This window comes from Limanda limanda, chromosome 6 (assembly GCF_963576545.1).
Source record: "Limanda limanda chromosome 6, fLimLim1.1, whole genome shotgun sequence".
Classification (NCBI taxonomy): Eukaryota; Metazoa; Chordata; class Actinopteri; order Pleuronectiformes; family Pleuronectidae; genus Limanda; species Limanda limanda.
In genome coordinates this window covers 26,225,224-26,248,460 of record NC_083641.1, presented here as the reverse complement: position 1 = coordinate 26,248,460, position 23,237 = coordinate 26,225,224, and the positions used below count along the sequence as shown (strand labels likewise).

The window sequence follows — 23,237 nt, the reverse complement described above, 5'->3', positions numbered from 1 at the left end:
CATCTAACCTTCCACACAGCACAGCAGGGGGCCGGTGAGGAGAACCACATCCGATCCCAGCCGATCGGGGACTGGCTCCGCCTCTGTGCTGGTGCATGGACGGATGTGTTTAGAAGAGAGAGTAGGGGTCTGATGTTTTTATCTGTGGGGGTGCTGTATTGAGGGCGAGCCATGCCAGACTGAGAGACAGAGAAACGGAGAGATGGTGGCAGCGTCTTTTTAAGAAACCTACCTGTGATGTTGACGTCCACGATGCCGGTGCGCGTCCCGATGCCGTTGGTGGCGTCGCACACGTACGTGCCGGCCACGTCGTAGGTCACCTGACCCTTGAAGAACAGCGTGTTGTTCTTGATCTCCACGTTACTGGGCAGGGAGCCGTTCAATCTGCGGTGGGGAAGAGAGAGACAGAAGCAATAATACAGACGGCGTTAGAAAAGAAAGAAAGACTAGGGGCTTTTCCGTAGGTGGCGCTGTTAAGCTATTTTGCCTCGCCCATTTCCAAATACTACAGAATACGGCAATTTTCACACATTTCTAATTTACCGCCAACTTTAGTAACTTTTTGAGCACGTTAAAGCCAAAAAAGCCAATTAAACTTGGGGAAGAAAAAAAAAATAAATAATAATAATAATAATAAAAATAATAATAATAATAATCCTTGCAATTTCAATAGGGCCTCACACTCGGGCCCTAAAAAAAAGAGGCAGAAATACATCGGACCACGGTGAAAAAAATAAAAACTAAAGTAAAAATCCCTCTCTCTCCGAGGAGCTGCAAGGCAATTCAGAGTGCATGAAAAATACAGTCTGTAGTGCCAAACAAACCTGTGTGTGTGTGTGTGTTTGTGTGTGTGTGTGGGTGTGTGTGTGTGTGTGTGTGTGTGTGTGTGTGTGTGTGTGTGTGTGTGTGTGTGTGTGAGAGAGACATAAATACCAGGAATATTTGACAGCCCTATATTTCAGCCATCATCCATCAAGTCCAAACAAAATTACGAGGACAGGGAATCCCAGCAGGTCCGAACAGGTGAGACATAGCTGACGCCTGAGGACACTGTTTTTTTTTTTTTTTTTTGTTTTTCTGGCATGTGTGATACAAAACAGACAATGCTGGAAAGGGGGAGGGGGGGGTTGAGGGAGGGTGAGGGGGGGTGGGGGGGTGTAACTACAGCACAGCTCACATGGCTGATCTGAAAAACCCCACGGGAGCCGTAGCCGATCAAGCGATGAACGCAGGATCTACCAAAACGGCGAGCTGTGGACGAGGCAGCGGCGCCCGACCCCCCCCCTGCCCCCCCGCCCGCCCGCCCGAGGTGTTTGCCTTCACGGTTTTCGCGCTCGCGGCTCGTTCATGAACCTCCGATCAGGTCAGCGCACTTCCAGGTCACGGATCATGAGCTCACCGAACTATTATCCGAAGCCCTGCCTTTCACGGAGCCCGGCGGCTGAGAAAAGGTATTAAATTTCGTAGGCAATTAGCCACTTCCTGTTTGCCCCTCGCCACCGACAGGCTTCATCAGCCGCTCTGAATGGATCCGAACTGAGTGGAGCTGATAACACGAGAACATTAAACGGGTCCTCTGGTCAGTTTATGATGGTAATAGTACTGATGATATGATGGTAATGTTATTGTTAGACAGTATATAAAAATAGTACAGTATATATAGTATACTATTTGTATACTAGACAGTAGACAGTATATAAAAATAGTACAGTATATATAGTATATTATTTGTATATACTGTGTAACAATAACATTACCATCATATCATCAGTACTATTACCATCATCTTGCCACTGCACCTTATCTACCTATTTATCTTGTGTTTCTGTTTTTATTCTTCTACCTCAATATTTTTATTTTATTCTATTGTATTGTATTTTATTGTATTCAAATATACCGGCTGCTATGACGACTTAATTTCCCTTTGGGGATGAATAAAGTAATCTATCTATCTATCTATCTATCTATCTATCTATCTATCTATCTATCTATCTATCTATCTATCTATCTATCTATCTATCTATCTATCTATCTACATATCTACCTATCTATCTATCTATCTATCTATCTATCTATCTATCTATCTATCTATCTATCTATCTATCTATCTATCTATCTATCTATCTATCTATCTATCTATCTACCTACCTACCTACCTACCTACCTACCTACCTACCTACCTACCTACCTACCTACCTACCTACCTACCTACCTACCTACCTACCTACCTACCTACCTACCTACCTACCTACCTACCTACCTACCTACCTACCTACCTACCTATCTATCTATCTATCTATCTATCTATCTATCTATCTATCTATCTATCTATCTATCTATCTATCTATCTATCTATCTATCTATCTATCTATCTATCTATCTATCTATCTATCTATCTATCTATCTATCTATCTATCTATCTATCTATTTCTTAAAACAACCCTCACGTCACTTGTGGGCCGGCTCGCCCTCCGCTAACACTCTGACACCCGCCGGCGTGTGAGGACATCAGAAAACAACGCAATGCTCCATTTATTAGAGCGAGAGAAAAACAAGATGACATTACACAGGCGACAAAATTAGGCCTCACGCTAACAAACAGCCACACATCAAGCGTTTGAGCTAAACACTCAACGGGCTTTCACTAACGCGGGGGGGAGAGAGACACTGTGATGAGTTTATTTGTTAATGAATCTGTCATGAAATATCAATTACCCACAGCTGATCCATTTGTGGTTGAGTTAATTCCCCGGAGAAATCTTTCATGACAAGTGGAGATTAGAATTTTGTTCCTCTCTCCGCAGCAACAACATGTTCATAGTTCAGATAAAGATTTTTTTTAAAAAGGAGTAAACAGAAGCTGCGGTGGAGTTGTTTTTCCGGCGGCCACCTGTGTGACGGGCGATTGAACTGCAGACGCCCCCGAACCCAGCGAGTCACGATTCAATAATCAGTTATTGTGTGAGCCGCTATCAAACCCCCGGGTTCTGCAAAAGCCCCAATTGATTTGCTGCAGAAATGAAAGGCTGGCAAACCGCGATTCACCACAGAGAAACCAGAGATGTCTGAATTTGTATTGACCATCTTAATGTGTGCGTGTGTGTGTGTGTGTGTGTGTGTGTGTGTGTGTGTGTGTGTGTGTGTGTGTGTGTGTGTGTGGAGCCTGAGGGGCGGCACAATGAAAGGCTAACAAACAGCTTGAGAGTGATGCAGATTCTTTGGTGCACACATGTAAGTGACGTGTGAATGAAGACACTAAGACTTCATCCATCAACCCTCTCCCCAGATTTCACAGATGTGTGGAGACGTGTTTATATCTGGATGCAGGGAAACAAAAGGCCTGACATACACTACGTGCTGCTTAGAGACCAAAATTAGAAAAATGTGCTCATTTATATAGAGATTTAAAAACAAGATAATTCACACTGGAAACAAACAACCGATTAGAGGAAATTCAGATGTTTATCAGGACTTCAAATCCACAAATAAGTGGCATTAGAAGGATTGTGTCTTCAATCAGACACACATCTGTTGTGTTTACTATTACGTTAATGTTTAATGTAGCGTGGCCAATACGTATCGAGGCTATTTCACAAGATAACTAAATATTTACAACAAGTCACAAATCACACACCCGACAGATCGATGTTTCACACGCACGCAAAATGATCGTATGAAATATTACTCAGGTCCAATTAAACTGAAAAAAGAACGAGTCCACAATTCGACTGTGAATTTGTACTCGTTGTGATCGGAATATGAATAAAACTGTTTCAATTCGCTCGTGCTTTTGAACCATTTTGGGGAGAAATTAAATATTAATATTGTGAGCAAAGCCTTTTACATCAGCAACCCATTTACACCCAAAATGACTCCAGTGTGGTCAATTTGTATAGTGTTTCTATTTTTTGGGCCCGTTTCTGCAAACAAAACAAAGATCTTTGCATCGTTAAATTATTCAGCAAGTTATGGATATTTACTCATTTAAAGCTCAACAACTCGATAACTGCAGAATTACTGAGGCAAACACATGTTGCTCACACAAACCTGCACAGAGCGATAAATCTGCACTCTGGAAATTAACAAGGTGGAAAGATCCATGTTTAAAAAGGGATGGATATGTTTATCTCAGTGGTATAAGCCAGTTAAAGTCTGTCCAATAGAGATTACTGTAATAAAACAGTAAATAAAATAATTCTGATACCAGTTTGTGTGACAATAATCAATAATCAAACCATTATGGTCCAAAATGAAGCTGGATATTTCATTGTTTAACCATCAACCTTTAAATATACATAGATTCACATCTTCTGTAAAGTTTATTCTGTACAACTTAATATTTCCTTGGTGCATATTGACTAATGTAGATTCTGTGAAAGGCTCATATTAATCAGCTTTTCAATTGTATCAATCATTCAAGAGCTCTGCACCACACTTCTTATCTCGTTATATTTTCATCACATTACAACTTAAGGTTTATATTATGTTTAACCCTAACCCTTCTATTTATATTCAGTACAAATAGATAAATAAGTAATTTTTCTGTGTTGAGGTCATTAACACTGTATCTACAATAAAAAGTAATTTAAAAACTATTTCTCCAATCAAACTTACAGCGACTGGTTATGTTGAATAAAAACCTTCAACACCTTCTCACCTCTGTGGTGTCTGCACTTCATTCTTTAGAGTAAACTCAAACATAAACTTAATTTAAAATGGCCATTAAAAGTAACTAGGAGTTTTATCCACAGCTAATTGTGACGGAGGAAACTCGGTGGCTCTTAATCCACGTGATTAATAGAAACACATTTTCACAATACAGATACGTAAGCCGCAGCTCATTAGAGCAGATTTTGAGGTAATTACACTGAGAGCCGCCATAATAACGATAATACGGCTGCTTGTATTTATAGCTACTTCTCGTATCTCCGAGCGAGTGGAGCTGCTTCGTGCGAGAGCTGGAAAAAAGCTTTTCAGGGAGGAAGGAACATATTAGGTCTAAAATCTAAGAACACGACTAATATACTTATTTGTGATAGTAAGCAACTCTTTGACCCTCTCGTCCCTGGATTGCTATTCCATTGCCGACTGAGAGCAAGAGTTTGCACACACTTGACAAATGAAGAATACCCTGCGAGTAAAAAATCTCAAAAACAAACAATAAAGTTCAAGCCGGGGGCGTCCTTTGCTTTTAGTCGAGTCGGCTGTTTCGTCGCAGCTCCCCATTAACGCGCCTTTTGAGAAAAAGCTTTGAGATTAACGCTCTGAGAAAGAAAAACACATTCACCTTCCCCAAGGATTGAAAACATGTACAGTGAGAACAGGGAGAGGGAGAAAGAGATTTTTATTTCTAGCTTCCACAACAAGCCCGATGAATTCAAGGAGGAACACGATCCCAGAAAAAAAACGAAAACGATCACCTCTGGGCCTGACGTGGATCTGTACCAAACACCTTCATATTAACTGGATCTGGCTCCTCCTCTAGCGTGTGTGTGTCTGTGTGTGTTTGTGTTGTCAAAGTGTGACGCAATCGAGCCGGCCTGTTCCGGATCGTCACCGTCCCGCGCTGACCTCCACAGCCGAGCCCTGGGGAACCTTCACAACAGATTTGGCATCTCATTCTCGGTACAGCAATGGCCGTCCCCTCCGATCTGTCAGCACAGTGCCCTCGTCTTTCCAGATCACATCTCTTCACCCTCCTCCTTATCCACCCCCCATCTCCCCAAATCTCTCTTCGCCAGCGACAAAAAACAAACACACGCCGAGTCGTCTAAATCGTTTCTTCTTCTTCTTCTGTTCCTCCTGCTGCTGCTGCTCTGTGTGTGGATCACTGTTTCTGCCCTGGAAGCTAAAACCATGCATAAGGAAGAGGAATGAAAAAAGGGTAAAAAACTAAACAGCTCCCCGAGCCTCATTAAAACCCAACAATGGTTCTGTTCATCCACATCCACTCAGTGGCCCAGTGACGTGTTCCACAAACCGACCTTTACTGTGCAATTACAGGACAAATTGCCACATTTATCTCTTGATTTCATTGTGTTCTACTTTAAAAAAAAAACCACACACACGATTGGTCGCTTTGTATTCAAAGAGCCGCGCCGACAAATGTCAAGTTAAGAGGTTTGATGGGCGCTAATCGCAGAGAGACGATCCTCCATCCTGATCGTGTTCCTGCCTCTTCTCTGGGCTTTTTATTTAAACTGCATCGGGGGGGGCACTGTATCGCCCCCTGGTTTGTGTATTTGCTGTGATACAAACCACTGATGTCAGGCCTGTGCCTAGGGTTGCAAAGGGGCGGAAAGTTTCCGGTAAATTTCCGGAAAGTTTCCATGGGAAGTTTAGATCGGGAATTTTGGGAATTTTGAAAAAAAAATAAAAAAGCAATAGGCCTTCTGTAGTGTGCAGGACTAGTCGGGTAAGTTTCGATGATATCACTGGGGAAAATATATTAGCATGCTGATTGAGGATGTTCATCTGTTCATCTAGCCTATTTCCATTCATTTATCCACCAATTGTAAAATATGTTTACAGACGATTCCAATTGTTTGGCTAAATATTTATATCTCTGGCATTGCATTAGTGTTTTTTTAGAAACTTTTTTCTCATCTTACTCTACAGAACAATGCCACGTGCACTATCTCATGTGTGGAGACATTTCACCCCATCCAATGTAGAAGGAAAGGCTGTGTACATTTGCAAATACTGTGCAAAGACCTATGTTAAGAATGACACAACGATGCAGAAGCATAAAGTCAAGTGCCCAAAGTTTCCTCAGGGCTCAAATCAGCCTATGACAAAACAAAATGTTTATATTTATGTCTGTATATCACAAGGTAAATACAGTTAGTATAAATTACCCACAACATTTCCAGTTTATTCCCGTATATTCCCGTTTATTCCCGTTAATTCACGTATATTCCCGTTAATTCCCGTTAATTCCCGTTTATTCCCATGGCAAGTTTCCAACTTTTAATATTCCCGCCACACCAGCCTCATCCACGCCTCCACAACACAACGCCGCTGACAGTGACGCTCTCTCGCCCCTCCAACCTGCATGCTGGTCCCTTGACTTCAAAGCAAACCCCCCCCACCCCACCCCCCCCCCCCCACACCCCCCTAAAAGCAAAGCAAAGTGTTCTGTGTTTGTTCTCCCAGTATCTGTGACCATCGGGCCGATGGGGGTGTGGGCTGCTGCCGTAATAGACCCGTCGTGCTCTGCCTAGGGTTCTGGTCTTATCTTCATTACACGCAAACAAACACGTAAACGGACACACACAGGAAGGAAGTCTGCGTGTTTTTGTGTATTTGTTGTTTGCCTTAAAACAAAGAAACACAGAAATATCCTTCCAGAAAAAAAAAACTTGAAATCGAACACGAGTGAAACGACACACAGCCGCAGTGTTGTCCTGCCTCTGGAGCCTCGGGGGGGGGGGGGGTTTCTCTGGGGTTCACTCAGACTCACAGTTTCCACTGGTAGATGGTGACCGGGGGGTTGGCGTCGGCTCGGCAGGTCAGCTGCACGTTCTGACGGTTCAGGTACCAGTTTCCATCGAAGCCTTCGATCTTCACCTCGGGTTCATCTGAAAGGAAGAAGGAACGATGATGTCAGTTAGACCGCGAAATACAGACGATATCGGCTGAAGCAACAGTTTGGCTGCGAGATGATTGAAACTTTCAAGGAAGTGATTGGTTTTGCTGTTAGCAGAATTATGCAAAAAGGATTTAAATTTAGGTGTGAATGTAGATTAAAAGTTGACTGGTTATGTTGAATAAAAATCTTCAACACCTTCTCACCTCTGTGGTGTCTGCACTTCATCTTTTAGAGTAAACTCAAACATAAACTTTATTTAAAATGGCCATAAAAAGTAACTGGTAGTTTTATCCACAGCTAATTGTGACGGTGGCTTTTAATCCACGTGATTAATAGAATCACATTTTCACAATACAGATACGTAAGCCGCAGCTCATTAGAGCAGATTTTGAGGTAATTACACTGAGAGCAGCCATAATAACGATAATACTGCTGCTTGTATTTATAGCTACTTCTCGTATCTCCGAGCGAGTGGAGCTGCTTCATGCGAGAGCTGGAAAAAAGCTTTTCAGGGAGGAAGGAACATATTAGGTCTAAAATCTAAGAACACGACTAATTTACTTATTTGTGATAGTAAACAACTCTTTGACCCTCTCGTCACTGGATTTCTATTCCACTTCCAAGAGTTTGCACACGCTCGACAAATGAAGAATACCCTCTTAGTAAAAAATCTCTTTTATATGTCTACAATGAGAACGGAAAGTCTTTCCAGTTATAGAACAGAACTGCTTTAAAAAACAACAATTTGATTCATTATTCTAAATGTCATCCATTGTTGTAAACAGCTCTAATTCCTTCGGATCGAGATTTTAAAACTGAATCAGGTTTTAATTTGCTCCGTTTATTCCAGCGATTGTTAAAAACATCGGAGCTATATCTGCACATTTGAAAACCATATTAGCTTTGCTGCTATTCTACACTTAAACTGACGACTACAATATAATCTAATCCACACCTGAGAGAAAGTGGAAGTGAAGAAACAGCTGTGAACAGTGATATAACAGAAAACTATTCATATCAGTTGATATCGATAATTATCATGATAAATGTCACATTCTTATACTTCCTCACTGTGTTACTTTAACCTTTAAACACAACTTTTAAATATGTATTTCAGTATTCTAAATTAATTAATATCTCTAAAGAAATAAATCCCAAATTTTCTAGCTTTAGATTTAGCAGTATTTCCATGTATCATTAATAGAAATTGGAAATGTCTGGAAATGTATAAAAGAAGAATTCTGCTGAATCCTCAGAAGCGTATTTGTGTAAGATTCTCTTCCCTTTGTATAACTGGAAGTGTCTGAGCAGCGTTTCCGAGAAAACCTCGTTCTTGTTTTCAGTAAACGAAAGTGACGTCAACGTTACAAAATCAAGATTAAAAAACAGGTTTTTTTATTTTTAAAACAAGGACTGAGATACCAATCTGCACAACGATGAAAACCTGACATGCTAGTGTGAGAGCTGGGATTCTTACACTGCACGTTGAGCACCACGCTGTCTGTGATCCTCTCGTTCCGATAGGTCACGATGCACGTGAGCTTCTGCTTGTGGGTCTCGCGGCTCGGCACCACCACGTAGTTGCTCCGCACCGTCACCGTCCCGTTGGCGTTGCGGGTTTCCTGGAAGGTGGCCTCGCCCTTCAACCTGGTGTCCCACTTGATCACGCTCTGGGGCTTGCCATTGGCTGACAGGCAGGTGGCGACGGTCATCTTGCGTTTCTGAGGCCTGGCAACGATGGTGGGCGTCGTCAAGGTCATACGCGTCATGGGCCGAGCTGCGGAGAAAGAAAGGTCAAAGAAAAGCAATTATTGAAAAGTAATTAAAAGTCACGTCGGATATTTTCCACTTCATCGACGATCAGTCCCTCGATTTGATCAGAACCTCTGTTTGAAAAAGGCGAAGGAGACGAAAACCAAGTCAAGTTTCTCCTCCTCCTCAGAGCTCTCGCGCGTGTGAAGCCCAAAAGCACAGTCTACCCAATTGGAATCCTCTGTGAGTTGCCAATTAACAATCTCCTCTTAGCACATCAAAAGGCAGGCACGAGTGAATGCACAACTGAAGCAAACAGACGATGAAGAGGCCTCTTTGAATGCCGCCGCTCGGTTATCTGCACACGGGCTCCTGAGCAGCTGAAGCCTGAAAAGGACCCGAGAGGCTCAGGGACAGAGGGACTGGGACTCGGAGCTCCGGCAACACGGAGCACTTAAGCCAAGTGGGTTTTTTCTTCACTGGGATTTAATGGAAAACACACCAACACTTAATGTCTAATTAGATCTCTAATCAGAATCCGTGCACAACCTTTTCAAATCCGCCCCTTCCCAAGACAAACGACTTCTCGGCGCTCTCTGCTTTCTTTACACCAGACAGGATTATTCAAGCCAAATTACACACTCTGAAGTGGCCTCATTGATTTCTGTCTCACCTGCCATTTTTTATTGACCGCTCTCTGCGGCGGTTTCCTATTTTTTATCGGAGCCGTGTGGGTTCGCCCGAGATTGGAGTTAAACGGCACGTCACCCCAATCATCACGTCAGCAATCCGTCAAAATGATTCTCGTTTCCACGCTGAGCACGGGAGGTCCGCGACGGAACGAGAACATCAGCTGTGAACTGGAGCCGAATCGTGCAGCCACAGCAGTTCTTAGTGTAAACAGCACATCTATAATATAGAGCTACAGCAGAGAAAGACCTCCTGGTTTCACTCTCCGTAACCACAAAGCCTGTGGCAACACTGAGGAGAAGAGCTGCTCAAGTGTTTCCTTTCAGTCCTTCAATAAAAAAGGTGGATGGCCGTTTGACCCCTGTCTTATCAGATTCAGAAAAATGTTCTTTTTCTGCCTAGAGTGAAATTCCGGTGACAGGTTAACATCCCTCCTTCTCCGACGGCTCGTCAGGCGCGTGCCAACATGTCGGAGGAAAGAGCTCCGAGCTCCAAGATGTAGAACCTGATATCTATTTTAACTTTATCTCGGCTCAAAACACAATTACAGACGAATCATTGACTGCAACAATCTGATCCGTGGATTCTGTACATGTCAGATGCAACATGCAGAAACTGAAGCACATAATCCTGAGTGCAAATCTGTCAGACTGTGGCCCTGAAGGTAGATTTTAAAGTCTCGGTTCAGTGAAGTTTTAGTTAAATTTGACATTTCAGCGATACATGTTCTGCAAATATACATGTCGAATCAAAGTTGCCTAAACTGCTGATGGGACTTCAAGCTTTTGAAGATGATAGCGATTTAACGAGGACACAAATTCAGTTTGGGCCCAAAACACATTAAAAATCTATGCGGAGGGTTTAACCACTTCCTCCACTGAGATTAATCAGACCTCAATAAAGTAAGGAAACAGACAACATGACGAATAACAAGAACTTAAATTAAATTGGTAAGATTAAGAATCCTACATCCGCACTTTCTTCTCACTTAAGTAAAAGATCTTACTAGTTTTACCGATAATTCAGCTGAAGTCAGTAATTCTCCAAAATTTTAACATTTCACTCTCACTAATATTTCTATGTTGATGTTCTTACCGAAGACGGTGAGGTTTACCATGCTCTCCCGGTTGCCCGCGGGAAACGTGGTGTACTCGCAGATGTACGCCGCTTCGTCCGACAGCTGCAGGTTGGAGAACACGATGGTGGTGTCCTCCAGCGAGGGCGTGCGGTGGCGCACCGCCGCCTGCTTGAAGCTGACCCGCTCCTTGAAGGGCGGCAGCACGGACACGCCCAGCGCCGGGTTGGCGATGGCCACGTTCTGCTTGGTGGTGTTGAGGAGCTTCTGCCAGGTGACCTGGGAGATCTTCACCGGCGGGTTGCTGTTGCTGAAGATGCAGCGCAGCTCCACTTGTGAACCCACGAAGCCGGACTTGGTGGAGTCCATCTGCACCATCTGCCCGTCGCCGGCTAGAGGAGAGAGAGAGAGAGAGAGAGAGAGAGAGAGAGAGAGAGGAAAAAGAAAACATTTAATTACGATGAACAGGTGTCCGAGGCCGAGCAAAGCACTCCATTCAATAGCAAGTACATGCACTGAAAGTCAAGGAGTCGATTCAGCCTCCTAAGCAGTGGCTGCACGCGCCGCGCTGCTAGTCAGCTCACAGGACTCGGCCTTATGCTACATCTGCTCCCTATACATCAGCGGGGAAAGTGGGTACATGGTGATGGTTGTGTGCGAAAGCTGTGGGAGTAGTTATTAACATAATGGCCACATCCATACAACCCTGTCTTTGTCACCGAGGGGTGCTGTTCCTGATGAGATGGGAGGGCCGGGGCGAGAAACCAATGCATCACTAATGAACGAGTACAAGGGCAGCGAGTCGGAGCCAAGGCTGCGTCGGCTGCTGCGTCCCCCCCCCCCCCACACACACCCCCCACCACCTACCCAGCAACACACTGGCTAGGGCCATTGTCATTTTAATTACATTTTACTCTCAAATACTTCAACGGCTGCCTGGAGCTCCCTATTAAAAAGAAACAATGCGGAGGATTGTGTAAGCACACCGACACAATGAGAACACACACACATTAGCTTCATTAGAAAAAAAATAAAAAAACACGTTAATTATGCCGCTCGCTCTGGTGTCTGAGTCTGTGAGGAGCTCGCTCGCCCCAAAGAAAGGGTCAATTAGCGAAGACGGACCCGGTGTCCACTCGTCTGTGGTTCGGTCTTTTCATGCCGATGATGACCTTCTGCTAAAGTGAAGTGTCCCTGCCTCTCTCCTCCTCTCTCACTTCCATCTGCTTTCCACTCCATGCATGATACGGCCACAGATCAGCAGTTATCACCTTTCAATTAGATCCTCATTGAAAACAACCCCTGGCTTTTTATCTAGAACTGAAGAACCCACAGCGATGATTTTGATAATCTGTTTGTAACTTCAGGCTTTTATTGAGATAATATAACAACTAGTTTCCACATGTGAGAGGCAGCTTCTCTCTGATTTATATCACCTGTCCATCATCTGCACCACTTAACCTTTGGGGGGGAGAGGGAGCCTGCAGCCATTTCCTGCAGGACACGCCCTGGACAGGTCGCTCACATTCACACCTACAGTAAAGTCAATTTTAGTGTCTACAATGACCAAAGTGGATGTGTCTGGAATGTGGGAGGAAGCTGGAGAACCTGGAGGAAACCCACAGAGACACGAGAGAACTACAACCAGGTAACACTCTGTGCTGCACTGGTCTGGATCCTTATAAACTTAAAAACATTTGGCAGTTATGTTCTGTTGGATGTTTGAAAGTCAAGAACTTGTTGCCTATGTGAAACTGAGATAAGAGCTGTTTTCTGACCGAGTCATTAATTGCAGAATTGATTGATAAAGACGTAAAATAAGAGATTGCAGCTCTCCTCTTGCTGCCTTCCTACTTTATTACTTCAATATAAGTCCTAGAAAGTCTTAAGTACAACTTTCATAGACTCCTGCTCCTGGGGTCTGAACTATCTGCTCACATTCACACCTACAGTAAAGTCAATTTTAGTGTCTCCAATAACCATAGTGGATGTCTCTGGAATGTGGGAGGAAGCTGGAGAACCTGGAGGAAACCCACAGAGACACGAGAGAACTACAACCAGGTAACACTCTCACTGTGCTGCACTGATCTGGATCCTTGTAAACTTAAAAACATTTGGCAGTTATGTTCTGTTGGACATTTGAAAGTCGAGAACTTGTTGATAAGAGCTGTTTTCTCATTAATTGCAGAATTGATTGATAAAGACGTAAAATTAGAGATTGCAGCTTTTCCTTGCTGCCTTCCTACTTTATTACTTCAATATAAGTCTCAGGAAGTCTTAACTACAACTTTCATAGACTCCTCCTCCTGGGGTCTGAAATATCTGCCGTCTGAAGAGATGTGTCACCGAGCGGCCGCAGGGCTCCTGCATCCTGTTGTCTCTGACACATCTTTGTTATCTCAGGCTGAGATTTATGTTCCTCTGCAGGTGAACTCTGGTGACGTCTCGTTTCCTGGACCGACAGCCCACCGACCCGACTTGTATTTACAAGCAGCTGCGGCTGTAATGATCTCCTCTGCACAGGAAGACAGTCTGAAGCTCCTCCGTTAATCACACCGGACTCATAAAGCCAATAGTAAATCAAGTCCTATAAACGGAGGAGGAAACACGCTGCTGCTGCCCCGGGCGGGTGGAAGTGGGCGCTGCACGCATGCACCACAACCCGAGCAGCTCTCTAACACCGGGATGATGAGGAATCCCTGCATTCGGAGATAAAGTTTACACAGGAGGAGATTTAAAAATGTGTAAGAACACATGAGAGGAATCCATTTAGGATCCAAAATGACTAACTGGCGGCACTGGACAATGACTGTGGACGATAGTGGATCCCATCCTGATGCTGGATCGTGATCTTGCTGGCTGCTGACCAGAGACTATGATTGCAGCATTTCTCCCTGCTGCCGTCTGGCTGACGGTACCGCAGCCTCCGGGCCCGCACCACCAGGCTCAGAGACAGTTTCATCCCCCAGGCCATAAGACTTTTAAACTCCTCTAAACTGCAATAACTCCACCAAACCAGCACCCTGGAATATTTGCACCGTAATAAGCATATTTGAATATTTGCACTACTGCACAAATTGAACTATTGTTGCTCTATTTTTCTCTTCATCTGTAAAGATATATATTTAGATATATATTTCATTTGCTATTTAAATTTTTTGATAATTTTGATTATTGTTATTCTATTTTATTCTTTTTTATTCTATTTTATACTATTTCTATTTTTATTTTATTTTTTGGGCTGAAATTACTGAGCATTGCTTAAAGAGAGCCTGTGACCCAAGTATTTAATTGACTGCTTCATGTTATCTCTTTGACAATAAAAAAATCTTGAATCTTGAATCTTGAATCTTGACTGCCTGACATATAGTATTGAAGTTATCCTTTAAAATGTTTACCCTCATCAATGCTGCTAAAACATTTATCCTGATGATGTTTTCCTCTACTTGACATCTGTTGCACTTGTGTCCGTCCTGGGAGACGGATCCTCACATGTGTCTCTCTAAGGTTTCTACGTATTTTTACCTGTTAAAAGGGTTTTTAGTAGTTTGTCCTGACTCTTGTTGAGGGTTAAGGACAGAGGATGTCTCACCTTGTTAAAGCCCTATGAGACGAATTGTGATTTGTGAATATGGGCTATACAAATTGATTGATTTATGTTTACACCCACTGAATACAGTATCTGATGGAGTCTATCTCCTGCTGTAGAGGAAGCTGAGGAGCTGTTTGTTCCTCATAAAATCTGGAGGTAGCCGGGCGAAGGACACTGGGGCACAACACATGCACGGAGACGGGAAGTAACTGCTGGAGATTACAGCTGCAGGACCATTAAGATGAACAATGAGTTCCCCCCCCCCGACTCGCTCAGTGGGCGCACACCTCTCAGGTCGAATCGGCTCCGGCGCTGGGAAAGCAGTGCATCACCAGAGAAAGGTTATTTCTATCCACTACGGTTATCTGCTTTCACTCAGACTTCGCCGCCAAACATCAAATCCCATAAAAAAAACAAAGTGACACCCCCCCCGCCCCCCCGCTGTCGCTGAGTGACCATCATCTCTCATTTCCTCCGGACCACCTCGCCGGGACCTTACTCTTACATCGAGATTTAAACTTGTGGGGATTGGGAAAGATGACAGATTGATTTGCTAATGCGCTTTGACAGGGAGGACTGGCAACCTTGTCATCCGCACCCCCGAGCAGCACCTGTGTCCTTGTGCACCTGGGGTGGAGGGGGGGCGTTTTATCACAGCTTAGATTGCCAGCGGCGGCAGCTATAGGATGATATCATTTTGAAATAGCAAAACACAATTTACTGTGTGACAACACTAGTTAAAGTTTAATCTTAAGTTGAAGGGGAAGTGAGAGGCTGTGAGAACTCATAGATATGAACCTGGACAGACCCAGACCCCCCCCCCCGGCTTGAATGATAAAACAATACTGGCAGCCCCCCGCCCCTCCCTCCGATTCTCTCTATTCCCCTTCCTCCTTTGAGTCAGATGCTCCCCTCTCGGATTGAACCAAACAAACAGCAGCTCGGCACAAATGGAAACCAGAGGAGAAGGCATAATTACGCCGCCGCAGAGCCCCTCCGTGAAGGACCAGGCCCCCCCCACCCCCACCCCCGGGGACCCCTTCCATTCAAGGACTGGAGGAGTCCTTGGCTGAGCGCTCAGCAAAAAAAGCTTTAATTACAGGCTGCACCCCCGAGTGGTGGAGGCAGAGGAGACCAGAGCCCGGGAACATGCAAGAGGCATTAAGGAGGCGGCTTTTGTGGTGGTGGGGGGGGTGGGTTAGGAGAGCCAGCGATACAGAAGGAGAGGTGGAAAACAGAGGGGAAGAGGAAGGGGGGGGGGGGAGAAGGTAAAATGCAGTGCAGATGCGGCGCTGGCGAGCGGGCGAGCGAAGACAAAGAGGGAGGCGTGGCGCCGGTTGGAGATTTGTCGGTGTGCTGCCGGGTCGGAGGGCTGGCCGCCGCTGGAGCCGGAGCCGGAGCTGCTGCTGCTTTGTTCTACCGCTGACAAGAGGGTGACTGGGGTGGGGGGGGGCAGTCATGCTATAATACACCTGAGGCTCCACATCACCTTGAGAGTTGGCAACAGAGAGAGAGAGGAGACCCTTATGAACAACACAAACCAACAAGGTCTGCCCGAGCTGGCAGGATATAAACAACAAGAGGAGGAAGTGTGGTTTGATTCACACACCAGTTGAGCTGACTTGGACTTGGATGGAGGGGGGGGGGGCATAAGGGGCAGAATTCACACAGCTGCTGCAGCGTCTGGCCCGGCTCTGATAGCGAGAGACTCCCAGGGCCTCGGCACAGGACTTGTTTACAGAGCTGTAATATGATCCGGCCCGGGGAAGCATGAGCTCTGTGGTGTTTGCATATGAAGCATCGGACAATGCATGGAGCAGGTTGCATCTAATAACATCCTTCAGTCCAACGGCCTCCTCAGGTTCTACAGACAATATCCAGGAAGTATTTCACAAGAAGAAGAAATTAAAAATAAATCAGAAATTAAAGTTTCAACTACCAAATTCACCGCATGTACTCATCTTCTTTGTTCCCAGACGATATCCAGGAAAATACAGGAAGTATTTCACAAATATGGAAACAAAAGCAGCAAGCTTGATTCCTCTTGATAAGAAATTAAAAATGAGAAATTAAAAGTTTCAACCACCAAATACACGACATGTATTCATCTTCTTTGTTCCCAGATAGTCTTCTGATCATGTTCAACCAGACTCTGCTTTTCATATAAAAGAATAAAACACCATAAATCCCTAAATTAAAAAACCAGGGCTCCATCTCCTCAAGCTTAGGAAGCTTCTTTTTCCATAAAACAACTGCGATTTGGCAGCTCATCCCGTAATGGATATGTAACGCTATTGACTTTTTTTCTTTGCAGCTGAACTGGCCAACTACCAGCACTATTTCAAAAGACAATTATTGGCTCGTTTAGCAATACTTTGTCCGCCGCTCGTCCAAGAAATATCCATTTGAGCCTGAGTCAGACAAAGTTCAGCTCAATTCACCTCTCGCTGCGGCCACGTGAGAAAGGCAAAGATTGAATAGGACTGAATGCATATTTGAGTCGAGGCGTTCTCATTAATGTTTTCTATTTAAAGCTGCACCGGGCGACTTGGCTCGCCGTCAGTCCCGAACGGCAGCTTGCCATCGCCGTTTGAAGTCAGAGAAAACTTCAAAACCCCCAGAAATTGAGCAATGTGAAGCCATTAAACTGAACTCCTCTCTGACTTGAGTGGCGTCCTCTCTGTGGCTTCTCAGGGCAGAGATGAAGGGGAGCGTTTTTTTCCCACTGGACCCGGCCGGCGCTCACTAGAGAGGCAGCCGCGGCCAAATTTTGTCATATCTGACATCGGTTTCAGTTGCGTTCACTTTGCGTATCAAACCACCGTCACGTCACCCGGTGGTTTGAAGCTGAAACCAGAGTTTGGGCAATTTTTTGTAACAGCACCATCTTGTTTCATTTAAACCAAAAGTGAAAATATTTGGTGAAACTAGAGATCGAGACCACTGAGGGCCCATCTCATCCCATCTGATCCAATCTCATCCAGACGGCCCATCTCATCCCATCTCATCCAGAGGGCCCATCTCATCCAATCTCATCCAGACGGCCCATCTCATCCCATCTCATCCAGAGGGCCCATCTCATCCAATCTCATCCAGAGGGCCCATCTCATCCAGAGGGCCCATCTCATCCCATCTCATCCAGAGGGCCCATCTCATCCCATCTCAACCAGAGGGCTCATCTCATCCAATCTCATCCAGAGGGCCCATCTCATCCAGAGGGCCCATCTCATCCAATCTCATCCAAAGGGCCCATCTCATCCCATCTCATCCAGAGGGCCCATCTCATCCAGAGGGCCCATCTCATCCCATCTCATCCAGAGGGCCCATCTCATCCAATCTCATCCAGAGGGCCCATCTCATCCCATCTCATCCAGAGGGCCCATCTCATCCAGAGACACCCTAACCCTAACCCAAAAAACTCTGCCTGAAAATGTTGAAACTGTTCTAATTGGAATAAATCATTTTTAAATATCTGCTATCAATGATGAGCTAATTCACAAATGTTCTGTTTTCTAATTCTAAAACAAAATTGCTTGTTTTCATTATTATCGTCCCTTGTAATCTTCTGTAAAGTAATTTTCTCGTATCTTTCATTGCTATATAACCTGATTTCTCTTTGCAACCAGTGAATTTCCACCTTCGCTTCACTTTCCCCATCTCACAGTCCACATCCATCTTCCTACAAAGCCCATGTTTGTGATTCAGGCAACACAAACCTGTGTGTTTTGCTGTAAACTCGTTGTTAAGGACAGATTGAAAGCTTATCTCACGAAGACGCATCTCCTCCTCGAGCTTGCTATGGAAACACCGTCGGCTCTTAAGTGGGAAGCTGCAGATAGAACACGGGCCGACCAACGCGGGATAATGACTGTTTAATGTAGCCCCAGTTCCCACGGCGATGGGGCAAAGTTGCTTTATTCATGACCACACATGGGGTGTTTAGGGGGAGTCCAAATCTGACACACAAACACACACACACACACACACACACACACACATGGACACCCACTCATTAGCTGCTTGTGTTTTCCTCCTTGTGGGACATTGTTATTCTTCCTTCGTCAGCCTCTTGTTTAGAGCTCATCCTCTGGCATTTCTGCTGACAGCATGTTATCAAGAGACATAAGTGCTTCTCAGACGCGCTGTAATATAAATTATGGGACTACACTCTACACTCGACACTACACTACACACTACACTACACTACACATCCACTCCATCCATCAGGCGCAGGAACACACACAACGTTGTTTAACGTCGCTGTTTGGTCGTTCAGCGTCTTTTTCTCCAAGACGTAGAGAATTTGTTTTAATCTCCACTCAGACACTGTTTGATGGAGCTTGAGCTCGGGTCTCTTGGGTAAACAAGGACGTACCTGACAGAGCAGCACTCTTTACCCCCCCCCCCCCGGTCTCCTCGAGCAAACACATTCGACTGCAGAGGAAAGCGAACGCCTCACAGCAGCAGATGGTCCGTGGACCTGTTACTGATTTCCACTCGATCTGGTTCAAATTTGAAATGCTCCTTTGTACAACACGCTCGTTCATTGAGGGACAATGTAACATCTGCTGCGCCGTAAATGTTAATGATTATCGGGAAAATTTATTGTGGTAGGCGAACTTCCCAATCTGGAACGTGCGTTGGAACGCTGCTCCCAAGGGCTGTTTGTTTTGGGGGAGAGAGAGAGAGAGAGAGAGAGAGAGAGAGAGAGAGAGAGAGAGAGAGAGAGAGAGAGAGAGAGAGAGAAAGAGAGAGAGATAGACATGTACGTGTGTTTTCCACCGGGCCTCCAAAAAAATTACAACTTTCAGGTATCCAGCGCGCGGCATCTTCCAACCGAGCGTAACCACCGATTGTCAACGAAAGAAGCTGCATCCGTGGTTTGTCAGGCAACACAAGCCCACACACACACACACACACATACACACACACACACACTCACACACACACACACACACACACTCACGCCCCCTCGAGCAGCTTTAAGGCGTTTCAAATGTCAAGGGGATGCATCAGTTTGCTCGGATCTGAGCGTCTCCTCCTTAGTGCAGCGGGAAGAAATTATTCATCCTTGAATGAAAACACTGGAAAACACCGACGCTCCATTTTGTTATCAGACGTTTTCAAAGATCGCAGCACAGACGACACAGTGGGGGGGGGTCGTGCCCTCTCTGAGCGCCGCACACCGTCGTCCTCCGTGACTTTTATATATATGCAGCTGTAATTAATGCTTTTTTTTTATATTGTGTTCCGATAGGGAACGTGTGCGAGGGGTAATCTGGGATTTGAGTTGTCTTTGACTGCGGCAATGACAAATACAGCTGGGCCAAAAATAAGGCTTTTGCCCTCGAGAGACAGAGAGAGGGAGACAGAGAAAGGAGAGAGAGAGAGAGAGAGAGAGAGAGAGAGAGAGAGAGAGAGAGAGAGAGAGAGAGAGAGAGAGAGAGGGAGAGAGAGAGGGAGGGAGAGAGGGAGATAGAGAGACAGAGAGAGGGAGAGAGGGAGATAGAGAGACAGAGAGAGACAGAGAGAGACAGAGAGAGATAGAGGGAGACAGAGAGAGTGAGAGGCAGGGAGAGGGAGGAAGAGGGAGAGAGGGAGACAGAGAGAGAGAGGGAGAGAAACAGAGAGAGAGAGAGGACAACAGAGAGACAGAGAGACAGAGAGAGAGAGTGAGACAAACAGAAAGAGAGAGAGAGGGAGGGAGAGAGAGAGATAGAGAGACAGAGACACAGAGAGAGAGGGAGAGAAACAGAGAGAGAGAGAGGACAACAGAGAGACAGAGAGACAGAGAGAGAGGGAGACAAACAGAAAGAGAGAGAGAGGGAGAGAAACAGAGAGATAGAGAGACAGAGACACAGAGAGAGAGAGGGAGAGAAACAGAGAGAGAGAGAGGACAACAGAGAGACAGAGAGACAGAGAGAGAGAGGGAGACAAACAGAAAGAGAGAGAGAGGGAGAGAGAGAGATAGAGAGACAGAGACACAGAGAGAGAGGGAGAGAAACAGAGAGAGAGAGAGGACAACAGAGAGACATAGAGACAGAGAGAGAGAGAGGGAGACAAACAGAAAGAGAGAGAGAGGGAGACAGAGAGAGAGAGAGAGAGAGAGAGGGAGACAGAGAGACAGAGAGAGGGATACAGAGAGACAGAGAGAGAGAGAGAGGGAGACAAACAGAGAGCGAGAGAGGGAGAGAGGGAGACAGAGACACAGAGAGAGGGAGAGAAGGAGACAGAGAGACAGAGACAGAGAGAGAGTGAGAGGGAGACAAACAGAGAGAGAGAGGGAGATAGAGGGAGACAGAGAGACAGAGAGAGAGAGGAAGACAGAGAGACAGAGAGAGAGAGAGAGAGAGAGAGAGGGAGACAAACAGAGAGACAGAGAGAGAGAGTGTATATCGGCGCGTATCGAGTGTAAACACAGAATCCCAGAGCTCTGACCCTCCCCCTCCTCCCCCCCTCCCCCCCGCTGCAGCTTAACTAAACAAGGACGCCACGGTTTCGGCCGTGCGACACAAAACAAACAGCGCTGACGTTACCTGACCAAACGACCAGATGATGACATCACTCCCACTGATACCAGATAGCGAGCGACTGTCAATAAACAAAAAGGAGCCGGGACCAGTGGAAGGGGGGAGGTAGGGGGGAAGTCACCTCCTCATGACTGTGACCGTTACAGTTGTGTGTTTGTTTGACTGAAACTCAGATAATAAAACACACAACAGATCCAGTGATTAAACGTCTGGTCTCCCAGATGTGTTGTGGTGCGAGAGCAATAACAGGAGAGAGAGAGATAATAATACACTTGATCAGACAGATCTCCAGCCAAGGCACCGGGGGGGCACTTGCCCGGTGCCAGACAATTAGTCAACACAACCTCCCATCCTCACAACGGGCCCGGCGCACACACTGATGCATGCTGGGTATTTCTCAATAATGCAAAAGTTTCCCTTCGGCTTTCAGACGAGAGCATGAAAGGAGATGATCAATAAATAAAACTAGGGGGGTCCAGGGCTGCAAGAAAAGTGTTGCACTATGGTCTCAGGTGTGGGTCTGGAGCTGGAGGGGGGGGCAGTGGGGCGGGGGGGTTACATAAATGTGATGTAGGGGATTGAGGGGGAGTTACCGGGGGGAGGGAGGGTAAGCGGTGAGAGTGACACGCAGCAGGTCAGACGTGGTGAGCAGATTACAGCACTCAGGATATTAAAGCGGAGGAGAGACGATGCTGCGGGCGACACACACACAGACACACACACACACACACACACACACACACACACACACACACACACACACACAGACACACACACACGCGGGCCCTGTCCACATCTCCTTTGACAGAGTCGACAGAACAGCACAGTAACACGGAGCCGACCTCTCCTCAGCACGCCAGGTCGGAGCGCCGTGCTCGGGTCAAAGGTCACGGAGGTGCAGACTGAAACTCCTCTTCACGGTGGAGTAGAGCAGATATGAAATAATATGACATGTAACAGGAACACGATACAATATTAAGTCTGTATATACACAAGTAGATGTCGGATTCACGTGCATAAATAGTTTTTATTTCATTCGAAATTAGAAGCCAATACTGATTTAGTTATTGAGTTAGTGTTTTACATTATATTTAAATTAAATGTTGTATTTGTATTGTTATTACTTTACTTTTAAATCTACACGGCTTAATACATTTAGTTCATAACATTTTGTCAATGGCCTCTTAGGATACAAATATTTCCATTTTATTTCCAATATACATATTTAAGTTAAATTATGTATTTGTTTCATTATTACTTTAGCTTTAACATTACAAGCCTAAATACATGTAGTTCATAACACTTGATAACGGCATCTTAGGGTATAAATATTTCAAATTTTTTATCAATATACATATCAACTGATAAAGTTATATTAGAATTGATTGAATAGTTTTTATTTCATTCAATATTAGAAGCTGATCAATATTGATTTAGTTTTTGAGTTAGTGTTTTACATTATATTTAAATTAAATGCTGTATTTGTTGCGTTATTACTTTACTTTTACCATAACATGCCTTAATATATTTAGTTCATAACCCTTTGATAACGGCATCTTAGGATATAAATATTTTTTCAATATTCATATCGACCAATAAAGCAATATTAGAATTGATTTCCTCTTCATGATCAGCCCCAGAAAAATCCATTTTGCTTGAGTTCTATTCGATATCTTTGGGTTTCGAGCTGTTGATTTTATTAAACAAGCAGTTTTGGTCCCTGGTAAAAAAAAATCAACAATCATCATTTATGAAAATTGAATCAATTTCCTTCTCGCATGAGTCAGCGTTAATGCTGTTTTACAAAGTCTGACCCACGGACATGTGCAGCACACAGAGGATAATCTATAAGACCGGGCTGTGGAGTGGGACGTATGGAGGAGCAGCGGTTGCAAAGACTCCAGCTCCCTTCACCTCCACTCATCACTCATCACTACGGCATGAAACGCATCTACAGTCCTGCCAGGAAGTGCTGAGCAGGAGCCCGGCCCCCCGGACCCCCGTGCA

The 23,237-nt window shown here is 45.0% G+C and overlaps 1 protein-coding gene across 1 annotated transcript in view; it reads right to left on the bottom strand.

Annotated features, from left to right (window-relative positions):
- The window catches only part of nectin1b (nectin cell adhesion molecule 1b), a 92,884-nt gene that overhangs the window by 20,677 nt on the left and 48,970 nt on the right, over window positions 1–23,237 (bottom strand). The window contains exons 2-5 of the mRNA XM_061073660.1: window positions 11,129–11,500; window positions 9,069–9,368; window positions 7,463–7,580; window positions 233–384 (exon numbers count right to left, since the gene is read on the bottom strand). Of these exons, the coding sequence (XP_060929643.1) occupies window positions 233–384; window positions 7,463–7,580; window positions 9,069–9,368; window positions 11,129–11,500 (942 nt within the window). The remainder of the gene's footprint in view (window positions 1–232; window positions 385–7,462; window positions 7,581–9,068; window positions 9,369–11,128; window positions 11,501–23,237) is intronic.